General features: G+C 30.3%; 2 protein-coding genes across 2 annotated transcripts; both read left to right on the top strand.

The window, feature by feature from the left end:
- LOC112679582 (annexin B9-like) lies at nt 1-13,887 on the top strand. Its single transcript, XM_025549453.1, has 7 exons — nt 1-189; nt 2,956-3,132; nt 4,771-4,975; nt 11,649-11,728; nt 12,704-12,953; nt 13,527-13,708; nt 13,786-13,887. The coding sequence occupies exons 1-7, from the start codon at nt 166-168 to the stop codon at nt 13,834-13,836; spliced, it is 969 nt and encodes a 322-aa protein (XP_025405238.1). The 5' UTR covers nt 1-165; the 3' UTR covers nt 13,837-13,887.
- An 87-nt stretch (nt 13,888-13,974) lies between these two features.
- On the top strand, nt 13,975-16,513 carry LOC112679581 (heterogeneous nuclear ribonucleoprotein Q-like). Its single transcript, XM_025549452.1, has one exon. It carries the CDS (start codon nt 15,454-15,456, stop codon nt 16,378-16,380), a length of 927 nt encoding a protein of 308 aa, XP_025405237.1. The 5' UTR covers nt 13,975-15,453; the 3' UTR covers nt 16,381-16,513.
- The last annotated feature ends 2,912 nt before the right edge of the window (nt 16,514-19,425 follow it).

The following is a 19,425-nucleotide window of genomic DNA, read 5'->3' as shown; positions in this document are numbered from 1 at the left end:
GTCAGTACGCCGTTCGCCGACCGGTTCACACGTAAGATAGTCGCGACGTCCGCGTGAATTCCGGGATCGCGAGATTAATACTCCGCGCGTTTGTTGTCTTCACTCTCACCGGTGTTTCCTCCCGCGGTCCGTTCAAGTCTCCCGCAACATCGAACCGACGTCATCATGGCCAGTTACGTCAACTCGAAGGTAAGCGTAACAGCGTACATGCATCGTTTAGCGGATCGTGCCACATAGTATCGGAGGTGGAACTAGGAATTTTTACGCCCGGGGAAAATGTTAAATCACGCCCTATAATACGACCAATAATGAAATACTCTTTTGGAAAAATTTTTTTCTAACGATTAATATATAAAATCGTACTTATTGAGTTTTAACGTAATATCGGTATTCAACGAAGTTAAAAATATCAAATTAGTTGTTAATAGTTACAAAAATTACACCTTCTAGTTCCGCCCCTGACTGTAATGTAGTTGTTTTGTTGTTGTCGTTGAAATCGAATCCAATGCAACGTAACGTCCGATGACCATAAAAACGTACTCGTCTTACGGTTACCCGGTTAAGTTTAAACGAACCAACGAGGTTCGTGTGAAAACGTTTTGTAGAAAGAGATCATTTCACGTTTGACTCGATTCTGGGGACAGTGCGTTCACACATTTCCATCGTTGTATAACTACGGCGAATGGTTAGAAAGTGATGAATTATTGTTTTATGTTTTCGTTTTTCGCGAGACGAACATTTTTTAACAACAACGTGCAAATAGATTTTTTCATCGTGATTCGGCACGATTATGTATAATATATTTGATATGATATGATACGTGTTCAGGAAAACAAGAAGAGTGATTTTGAAAATCGTGTAAGATTTTTAAATGAACTTTTCATATTCTGTTTCTTCATTCTTGTGAGTTAAATCCGAACAGTAAAAACAAATTATTCGTATTTCCTTCGCGATTCACTCTTTAAGAATCACCCTGAATAATATCGTAAGACCTGTTGAATTACTCATACACTACTATGTACACCTTGTTTCTAGTGCAATGTATATTTATTTTGAATGTTCGGACGAAATTTTGGTCGCGCTGAGTAGGAGGTACACTTAATACCTGTTGAAGTGCCTACGCGATTTGACACGTCTTTTCGTATTTGTAAAATATTTGTCTTCACTTCCTCGCTCCCGATTTGAAACTTCCATAACTTTCTCGAATAAATCACGATAGCAGTATTATATCGTACAATAGAAAAAACATTATTTTCTTCTACACCATCGACAGAGCGAAATTGATTTTCTCACGTCAATTTAATATTTTTCAACGTTTTATATATAAATGTATATATATATATATATATATATCGATTTAATGTTGTTCTCGAATTATTTTCATGTAAGAGAACGGAAAAACATTATTTTCAAGAAATCAATGTTATTCGTTTTAACTTATTTTTAGATTCGTATTGTTATATTTATTCATAGTTGCATTTTTACTACAATTCGAATAGCTAAACAGGTAATAATTACTGTGTACTTTCGAACTTCTTTATTCATTAATTGGGTTTTAAAAAAAAAAAAAAATGTCCAAAATCAATTGTTATACGATTCAGTATCACATTTATTGATGCATCAACGAAACAACAACATGAATATTTCATAGTTTAATGACTTTGGAAATTGTTTTTGATTTTATAACGATTTTTTTTTTTTGTATTAAATAGAAATAATTATAAAATGAACAGTCAATATAATAATTACTAAATGAATTACAGAAAGACAGATTATATTGTATAGTGAATAACAATGATAAGTAGTTAAAGTCTATAAACGTCTAATCGATTTAATAAATAAGAATAGAATTGAGTGTTTAGTTTATAATAATGTTGTCTATATATATATAAAACTATAGATATTCGTAGATGCTTGCTCAGCTTACAGTTTACACTAATATTGAGTCATATTTGTCGTAACAGTCATTAATTAATTAATATACACTATAGAAATTGAATTGAACAATACGATAAAAACGATAGCAGTATCCTGAAGATGAGTTGTTTTTGTACGAATACATCATACGTTAAATATAGGTATATTATAAACGTACATAATAAGATATATAATGTAATAAATATAGATACATTATATACTTAAGCTAGTTAAGGAATTCAAATGTATAAATGTTGGTTATGCTGTCGAAAAAAATTCTACAGACCTTCGGAAAGCGTGGCACATAACTATCACCGATCACTTTATTTAGTTTCGTGAAAACAATGGGAGTTCTAAATCATGAATACATAATATTCTAGATTGATAATTACTTAATGCATACAGTTATACGTAATATAATGTATATTCCGAACCGCCTTCTCACGATTGTTATAAATTATACGAGAATATTTGTAGTCTTACGAGTGGTGTGCATGAATCAATCAAATTGTTTTAATTTACTAATTCGTTTTGGACAAATCGTGCTTAGGCTTACCTATTGTCATCCGAAAAAAAATAGAAAATCGCTACTCCATCAAAAATGCCCATTAAGCGGTAACAATACGATAGTTAAAATTTTCATGATCTCGGCACCAACCTAGAATGTACGAACAGCTTTAAATTATTTGATAAAACACTAGTAGTCGTCGGCGGAACGTACGCACCACGTTATAATTATAAGATTGGATTCGGATAATGTGAAAATATAAATATAATTGAATTAGATGATATCGATTGACACGAATTCTAATTCATAAATCACATATATCCTACGCGTTTCAACAAGAAGCCACCGATATATTATACATGTGTGTACCTATATAGTACGTAGATGGGATCTATAAAATAGTATATAATGTTTTTCTAAATTCGAGTTAACTTTTCTTTTCCGGTCGATTTATATTTGCTAATATTTCAAGTTAAACCAAGACAGGATTACAAATTATTACTTATAGAAATCGTGTGTTTTTTGTATAGTGCACTCCTACCGTGTTCGCGGCACCAAATTTCGATGCAAAAGAAGACGCGACAGCGCTGAAAAAGGCCATGAAAGGTTTCGGGTGCGATCAGAAAATCATAATCGACATCATTGCCAGCCGTGGCATTGTGCAACGCATCGAAATCGCGGAGGCGTTCAAGACGATGTATGGAAAGGTGAGAGAAAATAATATCGTTATCGAAATATATTTGTATTCAAATTGGTTATTGGCCTCTGTTCTCATAAAGTTTATATTATTAATTTATTTAGGTAATGGTTTTTAATGTTATAATATTTTGTCATTTTGTACATTATTTTTCTGTGTCTGTTACTGGATTTTTTTTATTTTTCAAGTGATCAGCTCGTTTAATATAATATGATATAATATAATGCAGGACTTAAATTCTAAAAAGAATTCCATTTTTCCGTTTTTGGGTATTTAAACGTTATACAATTTTTAACGTTATTGTACTTTGAAACGTTATACAATTTTAATGTTTAACGTTATAGTACGTTGAAACGTTATTTAATTTTTTCTGTTTAACGTTATTACATTTATAAACGTTATTTTATTTTTCGTTTTTCGTTAAACGTATATATTATATATAAAAGACAAAAAAAGTGTATATGTCCATTATGCATTCCTAAACCGTTCATCCGATTGCGATGAAATTCGATACAAAGGCAGATTAGACCTAGGGGAAGGTTTAAGCTACATTTTGTCGCGAAAAAAGGTAAATCTATTACTTGAAAAATCATAAAAAAAATACATTCCTAGGATGGGATTTGATCCTGCCCATATTTTATGCCCAATATTTATTTCTATAATCTTTCGTAATACGTTACCTAAGAAACGTAGATAATAATAATTTTAGATAATGAATTTAAATAATTTTAAATAATATAAGTGTGTAATATAGACACTTACCAATTATGAAATAATCTATTGGCCAATTCTAAAAAAAATATTGTTCAAAATAAACTATAAAGTAGGTATTTAAACATTTAATATAAATCATAAACGAAAGCATTGATTAAATATACAAAATATATTAAATATATGTATATTATTATTTTTATTTTTTTTTTTTTTTATTGTAATTATTCGTATGTATATTTAATCAATGACGAAAGGTAGCAATTCACGACAAAATATCTACAACTGACTAGCAACTTCAAATTACTTACATTGAATAATACTCCAAATAACACGCTCGCATTTTTACACCAATTATATCGAAGATAAATGGACATTTTGTTTTAATAGGTATCTATTTTCTTATTAAGTAATAAATTCAATATTTATAAACAAACCTTCAATAAACTAATTCGGAAAATATAAATTATTGTCAACACAGGTTAGCCAACTTTGAATTGTTCACAACTATAAGATTTGAAAAAAAAATATGTTGAGTTCAAAGTAAAAAAAAACAAACGTTTTTCCGAATAACGTTATTTGTAATTTTTTCTACGTTACAAATACGTTTATTGTTTATATTTAATCATTAATTATGATTATTATTATGATTATATATTATTTTTAATGTTATTCGACATTTTTCGTTTTTCGTTTATTGATTTCGTTTATTTGTTTTCATTTTTTTTTCCGTTATAAAGTTTCAACTTTATATAATGTTATGTAACTTTATATAACATTTTGAATATACAATATTATTATTAATATTTATACAATATTATACGAGGGCGTCCAATGTTTATGTAGTTATAGTATTAGTTTTACGACACGATTAAAGTATATACTTATAACGAACTACTTGTTTATATTTTGGTGATGATAAAAACGCGTTGTTTAGGAATTGAAAAAAGAATTGAAAAACGAACTGAGCGGACATTTCGAGGACACCGTGTTGGCTCTGATGACGCCACTTCCGGAGCTGTACGCAAAGGAGTTACACGACGCCATCTCCGGGATAGGCACCAACGAAGAAGTGCTTGTTGAGATATTGGGCACCTTGAGCAATTTCGGTGTGCGGACGGTCGCCGATTGTTACGAAAAAAGTAAGCACTTTGAATAATCGGATATATTATTATAATTACATATATGATAGCTAAATGGGAAGGGGAAAATATAATATACATGTATCCAATTGTTATTGACTGACTCATTATAGATTCTTAATTTATTTCTTAATTTTTATGGGCTCTATAAATATATTATTAAATGATATTTATGCACACTTTACATTGAACATTTTTACATATTATCATACGGGTATAAGGAATTCGATAAGTGTGTTTAGTTTTTTATGTCATACATACTCTTACCTAGAAAATAATAAATTGATTAAAATTTTTATTTTACGTAAAACAATGTGAACCGAATGGTGGTTCATCTTTCTATTTATTTTTTTATTTTTATTTTTATTTTTTTTATTACACACTTTTACGACATTGGGACTACGACGAGTCGTAAATTATCTATCTACATTTCGAAACGAGCGACAATGCGAGGATCCAGGAACGAAAAAATGGCCACTCCTGCTTTTACCACTATAAATCATGTTTTTTAATGTACACAGTCGTGATTAAAAAATGTGATGTACCACATTAACTAATTATAGTAATTATAGTAGTACAGTGGATTACTGTTCTGTTTAACACTAAATCTTTATTAGTTTTATCGTGTATATAATAGTTGTTTACGGACATTTTAATCCACTTAAAACCATAAACCTATTATACTTATTATCTATCTATTTTACTTGCACTCCCGAGTTTCTGAGTCGATTTTGGAAATTTGTTAGTTATTTTTTCTGAACATCAACAATGATTTTTATGTAATATTTCACACCAAATCCAATGCTCTTGACCTATTTTCAACGGTTTAGTCCATTTTTGTTGAAAATATACGCTTTTAAATGTACCTTGAATACACACACATGAGCCGTACCATAATTTGTTTAATATTATAAACATTGATTACTATAAATGTGGTCGGTGTTGTGTCTACAATTTTTCAAAGGTTGTAGTAATTATTGGTTAACTACAGAAAAAAATAATAAAATGTAATTATTATCTTTGATATTTACCCATGTACTCATATAATACATTATAATTTCCGTGACCCTTCTTCTTAATAATCACGTCGCTAAATATTTTATTTTCATTGATGCCAAATCAATCAATAATGTGACGTATGAGTCTAACCGTAATATTTTCAACATTTTATGCATTATTATTTTACTTAAGCTCTCAATAACAATGTTTAATAAATCAATTAACCTTATTGACATTATTAATTTATTAATTATTAATTATTAATTTTAATTATAGAAATTTAGATTAAATAATAATTTAATATATCTATATTGATTTTAAACGATATGTTCTCATTTATATTTTACAATATTATTTTTCGTAAACTTAAGGTGCAAATATATTACTCGGCCTGTATTAATCGGAGTTTTTAAATAAACTGTAAAATATATTCACTTGTTAGGTATTTTAGAGGAATTTTTTTTGCAAAGATTGTCCGCAAATTTCGTGATGAAATTGAACACAACATTTTTATTAAAAACGCCAATAAATACTTTTATATTTACAATATTTTCTGTCCACTCATTTGGTCAACTGTGGTACAAAGCATGTGCAATTCATAGTAAAAATATTTGTTAAAACATTCACCGCCTTTAGTCGAACTCTAGATTTGTTATTGATGATGTATCATTGTTATGGAATGTTATTAATTGTACTCTCATGAGACAAAACGAGACTGCTCGTGTAACTCCAATTTACTGATACAGTATGATATACATATACGGATACACACACTCATTTATTCCTAGTTATTTTTTCAAATATTATTTTGAAAAACTTTAAACGTTATTGCCCAACCTAACAAGAATACATAATTATATTTTAAAGTTGTATATTTTTTTAAAATATGATTGGTATTTTTAACAGGATTAAAAATTCTCATATAAATTTATTGTGATCAACTTATACACCGGTATTAAACACACATTCATAAAATCCTCATTAGGTTAGTATTTACACATTGAAGAAAAAAATGTATCCGTTGTACACGTTTTTACATTTTATAACGAACAACCAATCAACACCTATTTACTATGACTAAATATTGTATTTATCCAAGAAATTGTTTTGAATTGTTATGTATGGGATTTAAAATATGATGAATATTAATTTAATATTTACATTTCTCAATATTATAATAACATAAAATATATGGCAGCGGTACAAAACTCTGGCTCTTGTTGTTTATCATTATTTTATAAAGTTATAAAAAGGGAAATATTTATTTCAAACATTATTATCTCAATGTGCAGATATTTTTATCCTCGAAGAAGAATGATGATAACAAATAGTTTTACTTCTGAACATTACTTCTCGATGAGAACTAATTAATGCGAAATACTTTCAAGTATTCGTTTTTTTCTTTTACATTTTATATTATTCATTGTTAAAATATAGTGTTCTCAAATCTTGACCTTGCTGTAAAACTGCGTTTAAATAATTATAACGAGTACGAGGAGGACCGTTGGAGTTTTGCCTTAATGTATAGTCTAATTTAAAGAATAGTAATGTTAAATAATTTATAAATTTACCTTTGTAATTAAATACTTTATGAATTCATGACCTTAAAATGATTCAGACGTCCATGCATTATATAGTTTAAAAAATTGGTTAAAAATGTTCATAAAAATGTTTTAAAAAATAATTGTATGTTATATTTGTACGGAGAAATAAATACTTACTGAGATTATCAACTAGCTTTTCCGGATATTTTTTGTATAGTTAATATTATTACAAAAATACTCACCAAAATGCATGAATTAATCTATAAATGTATTAGTATAATTTTAATAATAAGGGTGGGCTCATTTCCCTCCAAAAAAGAGTTACAGTTTTCCTCAAAATAATGAAATATTTAGTCGGCACTAGTGTTGTAGTCTTCTATACCGTATTTCAAAGTGAAAGTAGCAGTCAATAATATCGTAACGTAACTGTTTTAATGAAGCTTAATAAAGATACGTACATAAACGTATGTACACATAATGTTATCACCCATCATTATGATGTTTTTTAACGATTGTTATACGCAGTATATATTTATAAATTGCAAAACGACAACATTTCTTGGAAATAAAAAAGGAAAATAATTAGGTATTCATTTGTTTAATATTTATTTCTTTAAACAAGTATTCGTTGCAGAAATGTTTTATAATCTTAAAAAAAATGTAAGTATCTAAATGTTTTTTTTTTTTTTAAGTAAATGTTTATGAATCATTCAATTTGTATAGAAAATAAACATTACCTATTTTTATTCATAATTCCTTGTTGAAGAAAAACGGTATCTCATTTTTGGATACAGCCACAATTAAATCGTATTATTATAAACAAAATATAAAGTTTGTATAAATATATATATACAAACATATTATAATGTAATTTATCGTTCGCGTTTTTTGACGATTTCGTGTGTCAAATTTTCGTTGACTTTTGACAATGTTTGATGATTTATTGGTTTTATTGAATTTATTAGCCACGACTTATAGTGTTGAACGATTCCTTTTCATCGAACAATATCATATATTATATCCTATGAACAAACGTTTTCAACAGACGACTCATCAACTAATAATTCTCAAAATAATAGTAAAATAAATAAGAAAAATAAACCAAAATAAAAATATATATATACATATATTTCAATTAAAACCAGTTTTCTTCAATATATGCAAAACTGGTGTTATCAAGCTCGGTAATAAACAAAAGTATTAACGAATATGCTCGTGTTCGTCATATCTGAGCTATGCGTATAGATAAAAGCGTTATAACACCGGAAATCGTAATATTGTGATATAATGATGTCACATTACCCATTGGGATTTGGACGATTAAACGAAAGACCGCTCCTCTACGATTCTTATATGCGAAATGTGTACAGCATTTTATTTTGATGTACATACCTGTAACGTTTCACGGCTTATTTATTATATGGATAGGAAGAGAGAGGGGTGATCAAAAATGAAAATAATTGGCCTTAAGAACATGGATTATGCATGGAAGTGACGAAAATGATTATTTATATTCAGTACCATGGCAATAATGCAAATATTTTTATTAAAAATACAACTAAAAAAAATGCCTTCATTATTTTTATTTATTATGTATTAAATATAGTATTCTTGTTAACAAACTAAATTGAATAAAGACATTGAAAGATAAATCTTACTTCCCAACTCAACCTTTGAATTTTTTTCTGCTTCGCATCGAGTGGAAACTTTCGTACGTGAAATATAACATCCGGTGTGACTACATACACGTGCGGTGAAACGTGATATTGTGTTAAAATTTATCACTAAATATATGTAGTTAAACGCGATTTTAATAGTGTCATATTATGTTAATCGCATTCCACACTACAGCTGAAAGTCCAAAACATATTTTTAAAAGTAAATATTAACTACCAATATATATATGTACTGAGATATGAATTGACGACTAAACAAATATTTGTACTCTAAAAATAAACTAATAATGCAGCTGTCAAATCAGTATATAATCAAAAGTAGATATATTTGTCAATGGTTATTACTTATCATTAAAGACCGAATTTATATGAATTTTACATTATAAAATATGCATGTAAAAATTTACTGAAAAAAATAAAAATATGCAAGAAAAAAATTAATCATTCGCACTCAGCCCAATGTCTATTTCAGCGGTTCTCAACCTACAGGTCATGAGCAGAGTGATATTGGGTCGTGAACCAATATTAACATTCCTAACGTATATTTTTAAAATATTAAATATCAGCAAGTGAAGAAGATTTTTTGATTGAACGTTTATGTGATCAGATTCTGAAATTGTTTTTTAAAACAACACCATTATTACCATTTTGGTTAAATATTCGGCAAAGCTATCCAGCAATTCCTAAAATTGCACATAGAAACTTGATGGGCTTTATTTCGACAACCTGTGTATCTTTACAAGCTACCTTTTCCTGCTTTCATTTTTAAATAAATATAGGAATAAATTAAATTTTGAAAGTGATTTAAAACTAAAACTTTTCAGTTTTAATCCAGACATTAATTCTTTCATGGGGGACAAGCAATTTCAAAAATCACAAAAAAACTCTTGGTAAACTCTGGAATAATCTGTTTCAGTGAAGTTTTTTTTTTTTTGATAAAAATTTGTTTTTTAATAAATAAATTGTAATAACTGAAGTATATGCACATTATATATATATATATATATATATATATATTTAAATATAATTTAAATTATATATTTAAAAAACTATTGGTGGGCCTCAAAGATTTTTTTTCGAAATTGGTGGTCCTCACTACTAAAAAGGTTAGGAATCGCTGGTCTATTTTATACAAAATTATTGACGATTAATAAATGGAAATGTTGAACGATATAACAGTACACAACAAAGTCAACTATAATAATATGGTGTCATGAAATAATCACAAAAGTGAAAAATATTGCATAAAATTATGTAGATATTAAAGAAAATTGGTGGGTTATCTTGTAAAACTTAGGTTCGTTCGCCTCATTCTTTCCTCCTTCTCCTCAATCAAATTACTTCACTGTTCATTTATAGATAACCACAAAATAACTAATATTTTTTTAAATAAAACGCATATTATTCTTGATTGTCTATAAATATATATGTATCAACTTTTATATAAAAATTTGAATAAAATAACGAAGAAATTACAAATACTATTACGATTAGGATTCTTATTGAAATACGTGTCTTAATATAACCCGATAAAATAAATTTGACTTTTATAGGAGTACCTTTAATGTTTTCTTGTATAATCGGTAAAAAAACATAATTGTTATTCATAGGTAAACATAATATTTATGTACACATGCATATGTACTTTGACACTAATGCAAATTCATATAAATCCTACAGATCATGTGATTATTGTTGGATTCGATTATTATTAATTTACACGCGTCTATTAATATCTATCTTGTAAAAGGTTTGTACAAAAAATAAATTCTTCCAATAGATGTTGCGCCATCACGCCCCCCCCCCTATCATCCTGGATGCGTAAACGAATAATAAATTGTCCATCGGCTTCGAATCTTTATTGGAAATCGTTTTTAGAATACTACTGTTATATTCTTTGGCGGTCGTGTTCGTGTGTATGAGATTGCCAGTTTGCGGATCATACACTCGATTCGTTATATTCCTAATAATACACTGGTTGGACACGTGTACTCATGTTGTGTACATGCGTACGCATAATATATAAAGCTAAAATAGACCGAAGAATTTCAAACAGCTATTTCCCCGCCTTACCATCGTCATTCCTGCATTTCCATCGACGGCATGTTGGGACATTTCTGGAATGAAAAGTATCGTGATACGAATCTATCGCTTGTCGATGATGTACACTCAATCTTACTGACTACAGTTAAGCTACTGTTACAACTATATAATCATGTATATTTAAATAATCACGTGGGTGTTTAAAAATGATCTCGAAAATCATCGTATCATATTATTATATTATTATCAACATCAGCCGAGACTGTGATATGCTGTTATGAATTGCATTTATATTTTTTAAATACCGTCGACAGCGGTCAAATGTCAACATATTGTATTATACTACCCAATACTAACGTTTACCAACATCTGTATTTTATATGAGTAATGTAAATTGTTACTCTGTTTCAGTGTACGGCCACAATCTCGAGAAGGACATCAAAGGAGACACGTCGGGTCATTTCAAACGTCTTTGCGTATCCTTAAGTATGGTAAGAACTCATAGTTGTGTCTGATGTTTATGTAATACGACTTGAACGTTAAGTGATAACTGCAGTGCAACCAGGAACGCCTGTAATTAATGAACATTATATTTTTAATTTCCGTTGCAGCTCGTACCGATATTATAGTACGCCGTGCAGTTATATTATGACTGCTGAACAATTTGATCGTTCGTTTATTACACGTAAAATTACTTATTATATACTGACGGAGGAAACGATTACGTTTAACACTAGTATGAATAATAAATATAAATATTGATGGTTATCAACGGTATAAAAATTATTTGACGTGTTTTGAAAACTGTGGAGTTGGATAGACATTGAAATATTTTTTTCAGCTCAACGCAATTAATTATTTACTAAACTATTATCTATGCAATTCAAACAATAACTTCGATGAATCACCCACTTCATAGTTCTGACGGTTTTATAAACACATTGGGTCCGAATGACAAAAGGGAGTGAGTCGAAACAATGCGAGACTGAGACTAATGATTCCGGCAGCAAATGATTATACTACACATTCGAAGACGCGTTACCTATTACGACTATTACTATATGTGACACGACATATTCGTCTACTACAGTAACAAACCTAAACGTCGGTCTTGCGTGTGGGCGCGGAGTCAAGGGTATTGTCCGCACGCTGTTTCGGTAGTTTTTAAAGCTTGCTGTCTCTACATTTATAATTAATTAAGATAAAATAATAATAATATTTTTCAAAATTTTGTTTTATATGATGATTTTAAAATACACATAAGAAATAATCTTGAGGTAACAAAAAAAAAAAAAAAAAGAAAAGCTTAATAAATAAATAGAATTTAAAAAAGTTATAATTTTAGATTAACTGATAATATTTACAACAAATAATGTAAACCAGTAACAGAATAGTAAAAAAATTAATTTTAGAATTTTTTTAATTGTTGTTGTGTTTTCTAATTCAAAACTTTTATAAATATACAGGGAAATCGAGATGAATCGCCAGTAGTAGACGAGGCTGCTGCGCGTTTAGACGCTGAGACTTTGTATAACGCAGGAGAAAAAATCAAATGGGGCACGGACGAATCGGAATTCCACAGGATTTTGGTAACCAAAAGTTATCAGCACTTGAGACGTGTCTTTTTGGAATACGAGAAAATAGCTTCCAAGGATATCGAAGAGTCAATCAAAAGCGAATTTTCCGGTGATATATCTATGGGTCTATTGTCTATCGGTACGTGTGATACATTTTTCGTATATTCCTAGTCGTATGTGTATGAAATTTTAATATTATCGTTGATTTTATGGATTAATTGGATTTCAGGAATTTTTTTTTAAATTCTTTTTTCTAAAACATGGTCGTGTACACATTATAAGTACATATTTTCCTCCGTGCGGAAACGGTCGATTTATCAAATCGAAATCGTATTGTTATTGATTTTAAAATACTGATAAAAAGCTTAGGTTAGTTTAAAAACGTTATGGTTAATGATAAAAATGTATATTGCCACCGCTCTTATTTTAATTTTATATTTAATCCTAGGTATGAAATAATTAAAAAATGTACCTATACAGCGTATTGCAGATAAAATAATAATGATTTTAAACGTTCTGATAAGTCTGTTGCATGAAATGTAATATGATAAAATAGAAAAAAACATAAGTATTACAGGCTATCTACATTAAAGTCTATGGAGTAAAAGAATACTCGTGTGCACGCACAACTATATATTAATATACAGAGTGAAATTACATTTGTATGTTTTCGGCTTGTTTTCATTATTATTATTTTACATTGAATTTTCAGTAAAATGTATTAAGAGCAAAGTCAACTTTTTCGCGGAGCGCTTACACAAGAGTATGGTTGGTTTGGGAACGGACGACCGAACACTAATAAGAATCGTGGTTTCCAGATCGGAAATTGATCTTGGAGATATAAAAGTAGCTTTCGAGAAGAAATACGGTAAAAGTTTGGAGTCGTGGATCACCGTGAGTTTTTTTTTTTTTTCTTAAATATCATTTAGTTTGAAAATTAAATAGTTTTATAAACGGTTTTTGATTTTCAGGGTGATACTTCTGGAGATTACAAGAAAATTTTGTTGAAAATTGTCGCTTAAACAACGGTTTTGATTTTTAAAATATTCACGAGTGATTTTTCATTTTTACATAAAATTAATTTTAAGCTTATATTGTTATTTAATTATCTATGTTTCATAACTTATTTTATATTATACATTTTAAATTAATTTTAATTTTATAAAGTTATTACTTAAAAATAGAATCTAATAATTGTTAAAAGCGTGAACTTATAGTAGATTTTTTTATATTAACGGCTTAATTCTATATCATATTATCCATAATTATATACTTATTTGTTATTTAATATTGACTGACCAAAGTGCCTACGTGCGTTAAAACAGTGTTCAAAACCAAAACAAAATGTCAATATAGTACAGAATTTAAAAAGTACTTAAGATAATCGCAGTTATATCAATATGTTATAAATGCTGCTGCTTTTGTGTGGAATTTCTTACGCGTTAATTCTAATTCCTTTTTTATTATTAATTGCATATGTATTTAGAATAATAAATAGTAATATTTAAGTGAAAATTATAATTTAATCTTATTATATGAAATGCTGGTGCTGTTGCAAATAATAACTATTGTTATTTTTGCTTTGCGTATTACTCGAAAAAAATAGAACAATAATAATTACAATAATAGTATTTTTATAGTTTTAACAGGTGGTAATGGTGATTTTAATTTCCCCTGTAAACATATTCGGTTTCAGGTTGAAGCTTTTCAGATATTATTGAGAATCCGTAAAAATTAAAAGAATTGAATATTAATTACACAATATACAAAACTTTATTCCTACGTTTTAATCAATTACATTTAAGGTCCGAACAATGGTGAATTCCACAAATTACAACTACTTTTTATTCAGTACAAACCTCTCAATGTCTAGAGTTAAGATAATCGTGTCGTCTAGATCAGTGTTTCTAAACTTTATGCTAAGGCGGCCCATAAATATTCTTTGTGTTGGGTAGACGACCTTCGAAAAAACAAAAAACTTAGTACGCTTTAATATAATAATATAATTAATCATTTTATTACAAATAGTTTTTCACCATGTACATTAACGCAGTACTGCAAGACTGAATTCTTATATATATACATATATTTTGATAACTAAGATATTTTTCTTGTAATTAGTTTACGAACAGAGACTCATAAAAAATATTTTGCTACCCATAGGTTTGGAAACGCTGGTCTAATTTAAATATAGACAACAATGGCGTGCGTGTCACCGGACTGTGGGGGATATTTAGGAATTTATTTTCACAATAATTTAGTACGTAATTTTCGATGTCGAAAATTCGATATCTTTGAATATTTTGTCTACTATAAAACCTGAAATAAATACAGAAAGCAATACGTTTAAATTCGAACATATAAATAATTGTTATATTTTAGATTACTGCTATGTAAAATAGCCAGCTGGCTATGTATACAAAATCAATATAAAATTACCCATAGCGAGTGTTTTTCAACGAGTGTAAAACAATTACGAAATATTAATCGAACGCTCGTTGTTAACAAGACAACATAACAGAAACACTGAGGACAGGAAGATAATAAAAATAAAAACGCTCAAGAAACGATTAGGAAATCGCGACGCCATCACGCACGTTCAAGAACTTCGGTTGATCATACCACTCGATAGAATCGCGATGATGAACCGTTCGGAGAGTACTTCGACCACCAAGGACGACAGCCAAAAGTGCAGGTTGTTCGTGGGCAACCTGCCGAAGGTAAAGACAGAAAAGGAGATATTCGACGAAGTGAGCCGAATAACGCGTGGTCATCTGGTGCGTGTGATCACGTACAAGAACTACGATGACCCGTCGATGCATCGGGGCTTCTGCTTCCTGGATTACGGGTCGGTAGCCGAGGCCGCGGACGCCAAGCGGACGCTGTCGCAGCAAAAGGTGTTCGGGTGTAAGACGACCGTGGACTGGGCGGACCCGGAACCGCAGGTGGACGCGGTCACGATGGCCACGGTGCGCGTACTGTTCGTCAAGCAGTACGGCGGCGTGCTGGACGAGCGCGTGCTGGCCAAGGTGTTCGGTCGGTACGGGGTCGTGGAGCGCGTGAAGTACTCGAAGAACTACGCGTTCGTGCATTTTGAGCGGCGCGAGGACGCGCAGTCGGCCATGGACGCGCTGAATTGTTTCAGAGACGTGGCTTCGGGCGTGCGCATCGACGTCGCGTGGGCCAAGCCGCCGGCAGACAAGAGAACGCGGCAGCGGATGTTGCGTAACCGGGAACGCCGGGTACGGAAATCCGCGGTCGCGGCCATCAGTCAACAACCGGTTCGCTACGCCCCACGGCCACCATGCCGCGCTCCCGGGGCCAAAAGACGCATCGGCCCCGTCCCCGCCCCCGCCGCTGCAGAGTACACGAAGTACGATCATTGCAGTTACGACTTCGGACCGTGGCAATGGTGCAAACGGTGCACACCCGCCACCGCGGTGAGCATTCCCGTGGCCGAGGCCACGTCCGACGAGCGAAACAGCGGCAATGCACGCCGGTGCCGCTTCAACAGCAGAACGGTCCGTCGCGATGATGGCGATTGGAAGAAGGGTTGTACTAGATGATTAGACCATTAACTGGTGAACCTTTTCGACAGAACTTCCACGAGCTGCGCCAAAAATCATTGACGTCACCGTAGCGCTGTCTAGCCCCTTTTACAATGTTTAAAAGAATCAATCTTTGTTTAATGCTAAAAAACCCGAATTTTACGAAAAATAAAAAATAAAAATGAATAATAAGTTTTGTGATGAAAAAAAAAACGTCATCCTAATTTCATTGTGCATTTTATTTTTTCCGTTTATGTTAACTCCCAAGTATTTAAAGTCCTCTATCTGCTCGAAAGTGAGACATTCGATGCATAGTTTATCCTTCACAGTTGTATTCCTAGTCATCACCATATATTTTGTCTTGTTTTCGTTTATTACTAGTCCCATATTGCAGCTAGATTTTATTAGCTTTCTTTCACTCTCCTCAATATCGTTTCTGGATCCTCCTAATAAAATAATATCATCTGCATAGGCGAGCAAGATATAATAATATTGAGGTCTGATATATGGAATCTTTACTACCTGAAATAATTAACTCATGGTTTGATCGAGTGCTACCGATTAGGTCCAGTATAAAAGAAAAGAAGCTTTAATTATTTAATTAAATTAAAACATTTTTTCATTCAGCTTTATTTAATACGATGTAGAAATACATTTTTTTTTTTTAAAGAAGTACCTGCCTACTTTTGTCGGTAAAATTATCGGTCAACTGGTTACTGATAAGACATAATAATAAATTACAGTGTTCAAGGCAGTGGCATAGCCAGGATTTTTTAATGGGGGGCTTACGGTTTAGGTCTATACAATAGGTAGGTATACATAAAACATGTTATTTTAAATTTTCTTGTACTTTATTTAAAGCATTTTAAATCAAACAATATTTTAATTACATTAAAATTTACATCAACCATAGTTTTCTTGTTTTAGTTGCTAATTTATTTAAGACATCATCAGGGTTTATCATTATATCACTGTGAATATTCATCATTGCCAAACCATTCAACCTATTTTCACATGTGGTGTTTCGTAAATATTTTTTCAATCTTTTTAATGTTAAAAAATATCGTTTACTGTTAGCAGTTGTAACTGGGAGAATTGCTAAAATCTGTAAAAGTTTGATAGTAGTAGAGAAAATTGATATGTTACATTTTTGAAGAGCGTCGATAGCATTTTTTGGTAAATTTTTGTTGCCAAATTTTAATTTCACTCACATCTGCTAACACACTGCAATAGGTACTCATATAAATCGTCTTAATACATTTCAACTAGCTGCTAAATTTTTTCTTCATATTGCATACTATTGGATGATTTTAAAATAACGATAACATTTTCAATTATAGATCTATGAGATAAATATCGTTCATTTAATTGATTTAAAAAATGATCTATAAACGGAATGAATCAAGGGCTTACTCAAAGGGAGGTTTTCGGGTCTGGATACCCTTTGAAATTTCTGCATACTGAATGCAGAAATGCATTCAATACTCAATGTATAAACCAAACTATAGTATATTAACTAACTTTGAAAGAACCGACCCGACAATCACCATCTTTTTTTTTTTTGACGTTCTGAAATAATATTTAAAATTATAATATATATTATACTATTCAATTTTACTATTGTTTTTGCTCTCTTTTAATAACTCTACGATTTTTATCTCTTTTATTTTCTGCATCTCCTTTTATTTTTAATTCGTTTTGAAGCATACCTGGTTATATAACATTTTAGCAATATTATACTATTTACATGGTTCGCGTATAATTATTGTGGAAAAACATGATATATCAGTAATCAACTTTGCTGTGGGATTTTATTAATGACTATATATGATAATTTAAATCTGAATATTCATTATAGCACGGAATTATATGCATTAAAAACCAATCAAATATGCGCTAAAATATCTTTAACATGCACATGTATAGGTATGCACTAATATGTTAAAATATGCATTAAAGAAAAAAAGTTGCACTCGAAATTTTGAATAAAATTTAATTTTTAATTTTTGATCATTCAATTAAAATAATACATAAAAAAAATTACATTTAAAATTATGTAACCCTTCTGTAAATACTTTTTTTTCTTCTTCATTTTAAAGGAATTTACTATGATATTTATAGATTTAAGCTAGATTTAAATATATATATTATCAGTATTATATGTATTTATTTTTATTTGTATATATGTAAATGTATAAAAGTATTAGTAGTAATATTTTTCTTCGGCCCATTTTCGTCAATATGAGCAGTGGCCTACCGAGAAAATCCTGGTATCTCGGCGGCCCTATCCGCCCCTGCAACTGGGCACTATTGATGAACTCTATGAAAAAAACACGAATAGATTGGAAAGACAGACGAATAATAATGTAACTATACAAAGAACAAGAGACCTTTATAGAAGTAGGAGAACATAGTACCACAGCAAAAATTAAAAGAGGGGTAAGATAAGGTTATTCCTTATTTCCTTACTTATTCAATTTATTCGCAGAAGAAATCATAGACAAGTATAAGAGAAACTCTAACGAAATAAGCATAAATGGAGAAAAGATCCACTGCATACGATTTGCAGATGATATTGCTTTAGTGTCTGAATAGAAGAAGAGATGCAAAAATCCCTAACCACACTCACAAAAATATTACAAGAATATGTACCAAATGATAATAAATTCAAATAAAACAAAAGCAATAGTGGTGACTAAAGCAAAAGAAATTCCTGTAGTGAAGTTGAAGGTAAATAATATCTTAACAGAGCAAGTCCAACAATTTAAGTATTTAGGAAGTACGATTACAAGCGATGGTAAATGCTCAATAGATATCAGACAAAGAATAGCTATGGCAAAGAGAGTATATACGCAAAAACTTCAACTACTTACAAACAAAAATCTTAATATAAATATGAGAAAAAATTTTGCCAAATGTTATGTGTGGAGTGTATTATTATATGGCTGTGGAACATGGACCATCATTGGGCAAGAAAAGAAGAAGTTGGAAGCCATGGAAATGTGGATATGGAAAAGACTGTTGAAAATCAGTTGGACATAAAGGAAAAATAACGTAGATGTA

The sequence above is a fragment of the Sipha flava genome, unplaced genomic scaffold, assembly GCF_003268045.1.
Source record: "Sipha flava isolate LNK unplaced genomic scaffold, YSA_version1 164_pilon_pilon, whole genome shotgun sequence".
Lineage (NCBI taxonomy): Eukaryota > Metazoa > Arthropoda > Insecta > Hemiptera > Aphididae > Sipha > Sipha flava.
The sequence above is the reverse complement of the archived record's forward strand: the minus strand, read 5'-3'. Positions and strand labels throughout refer to the sequence as shown.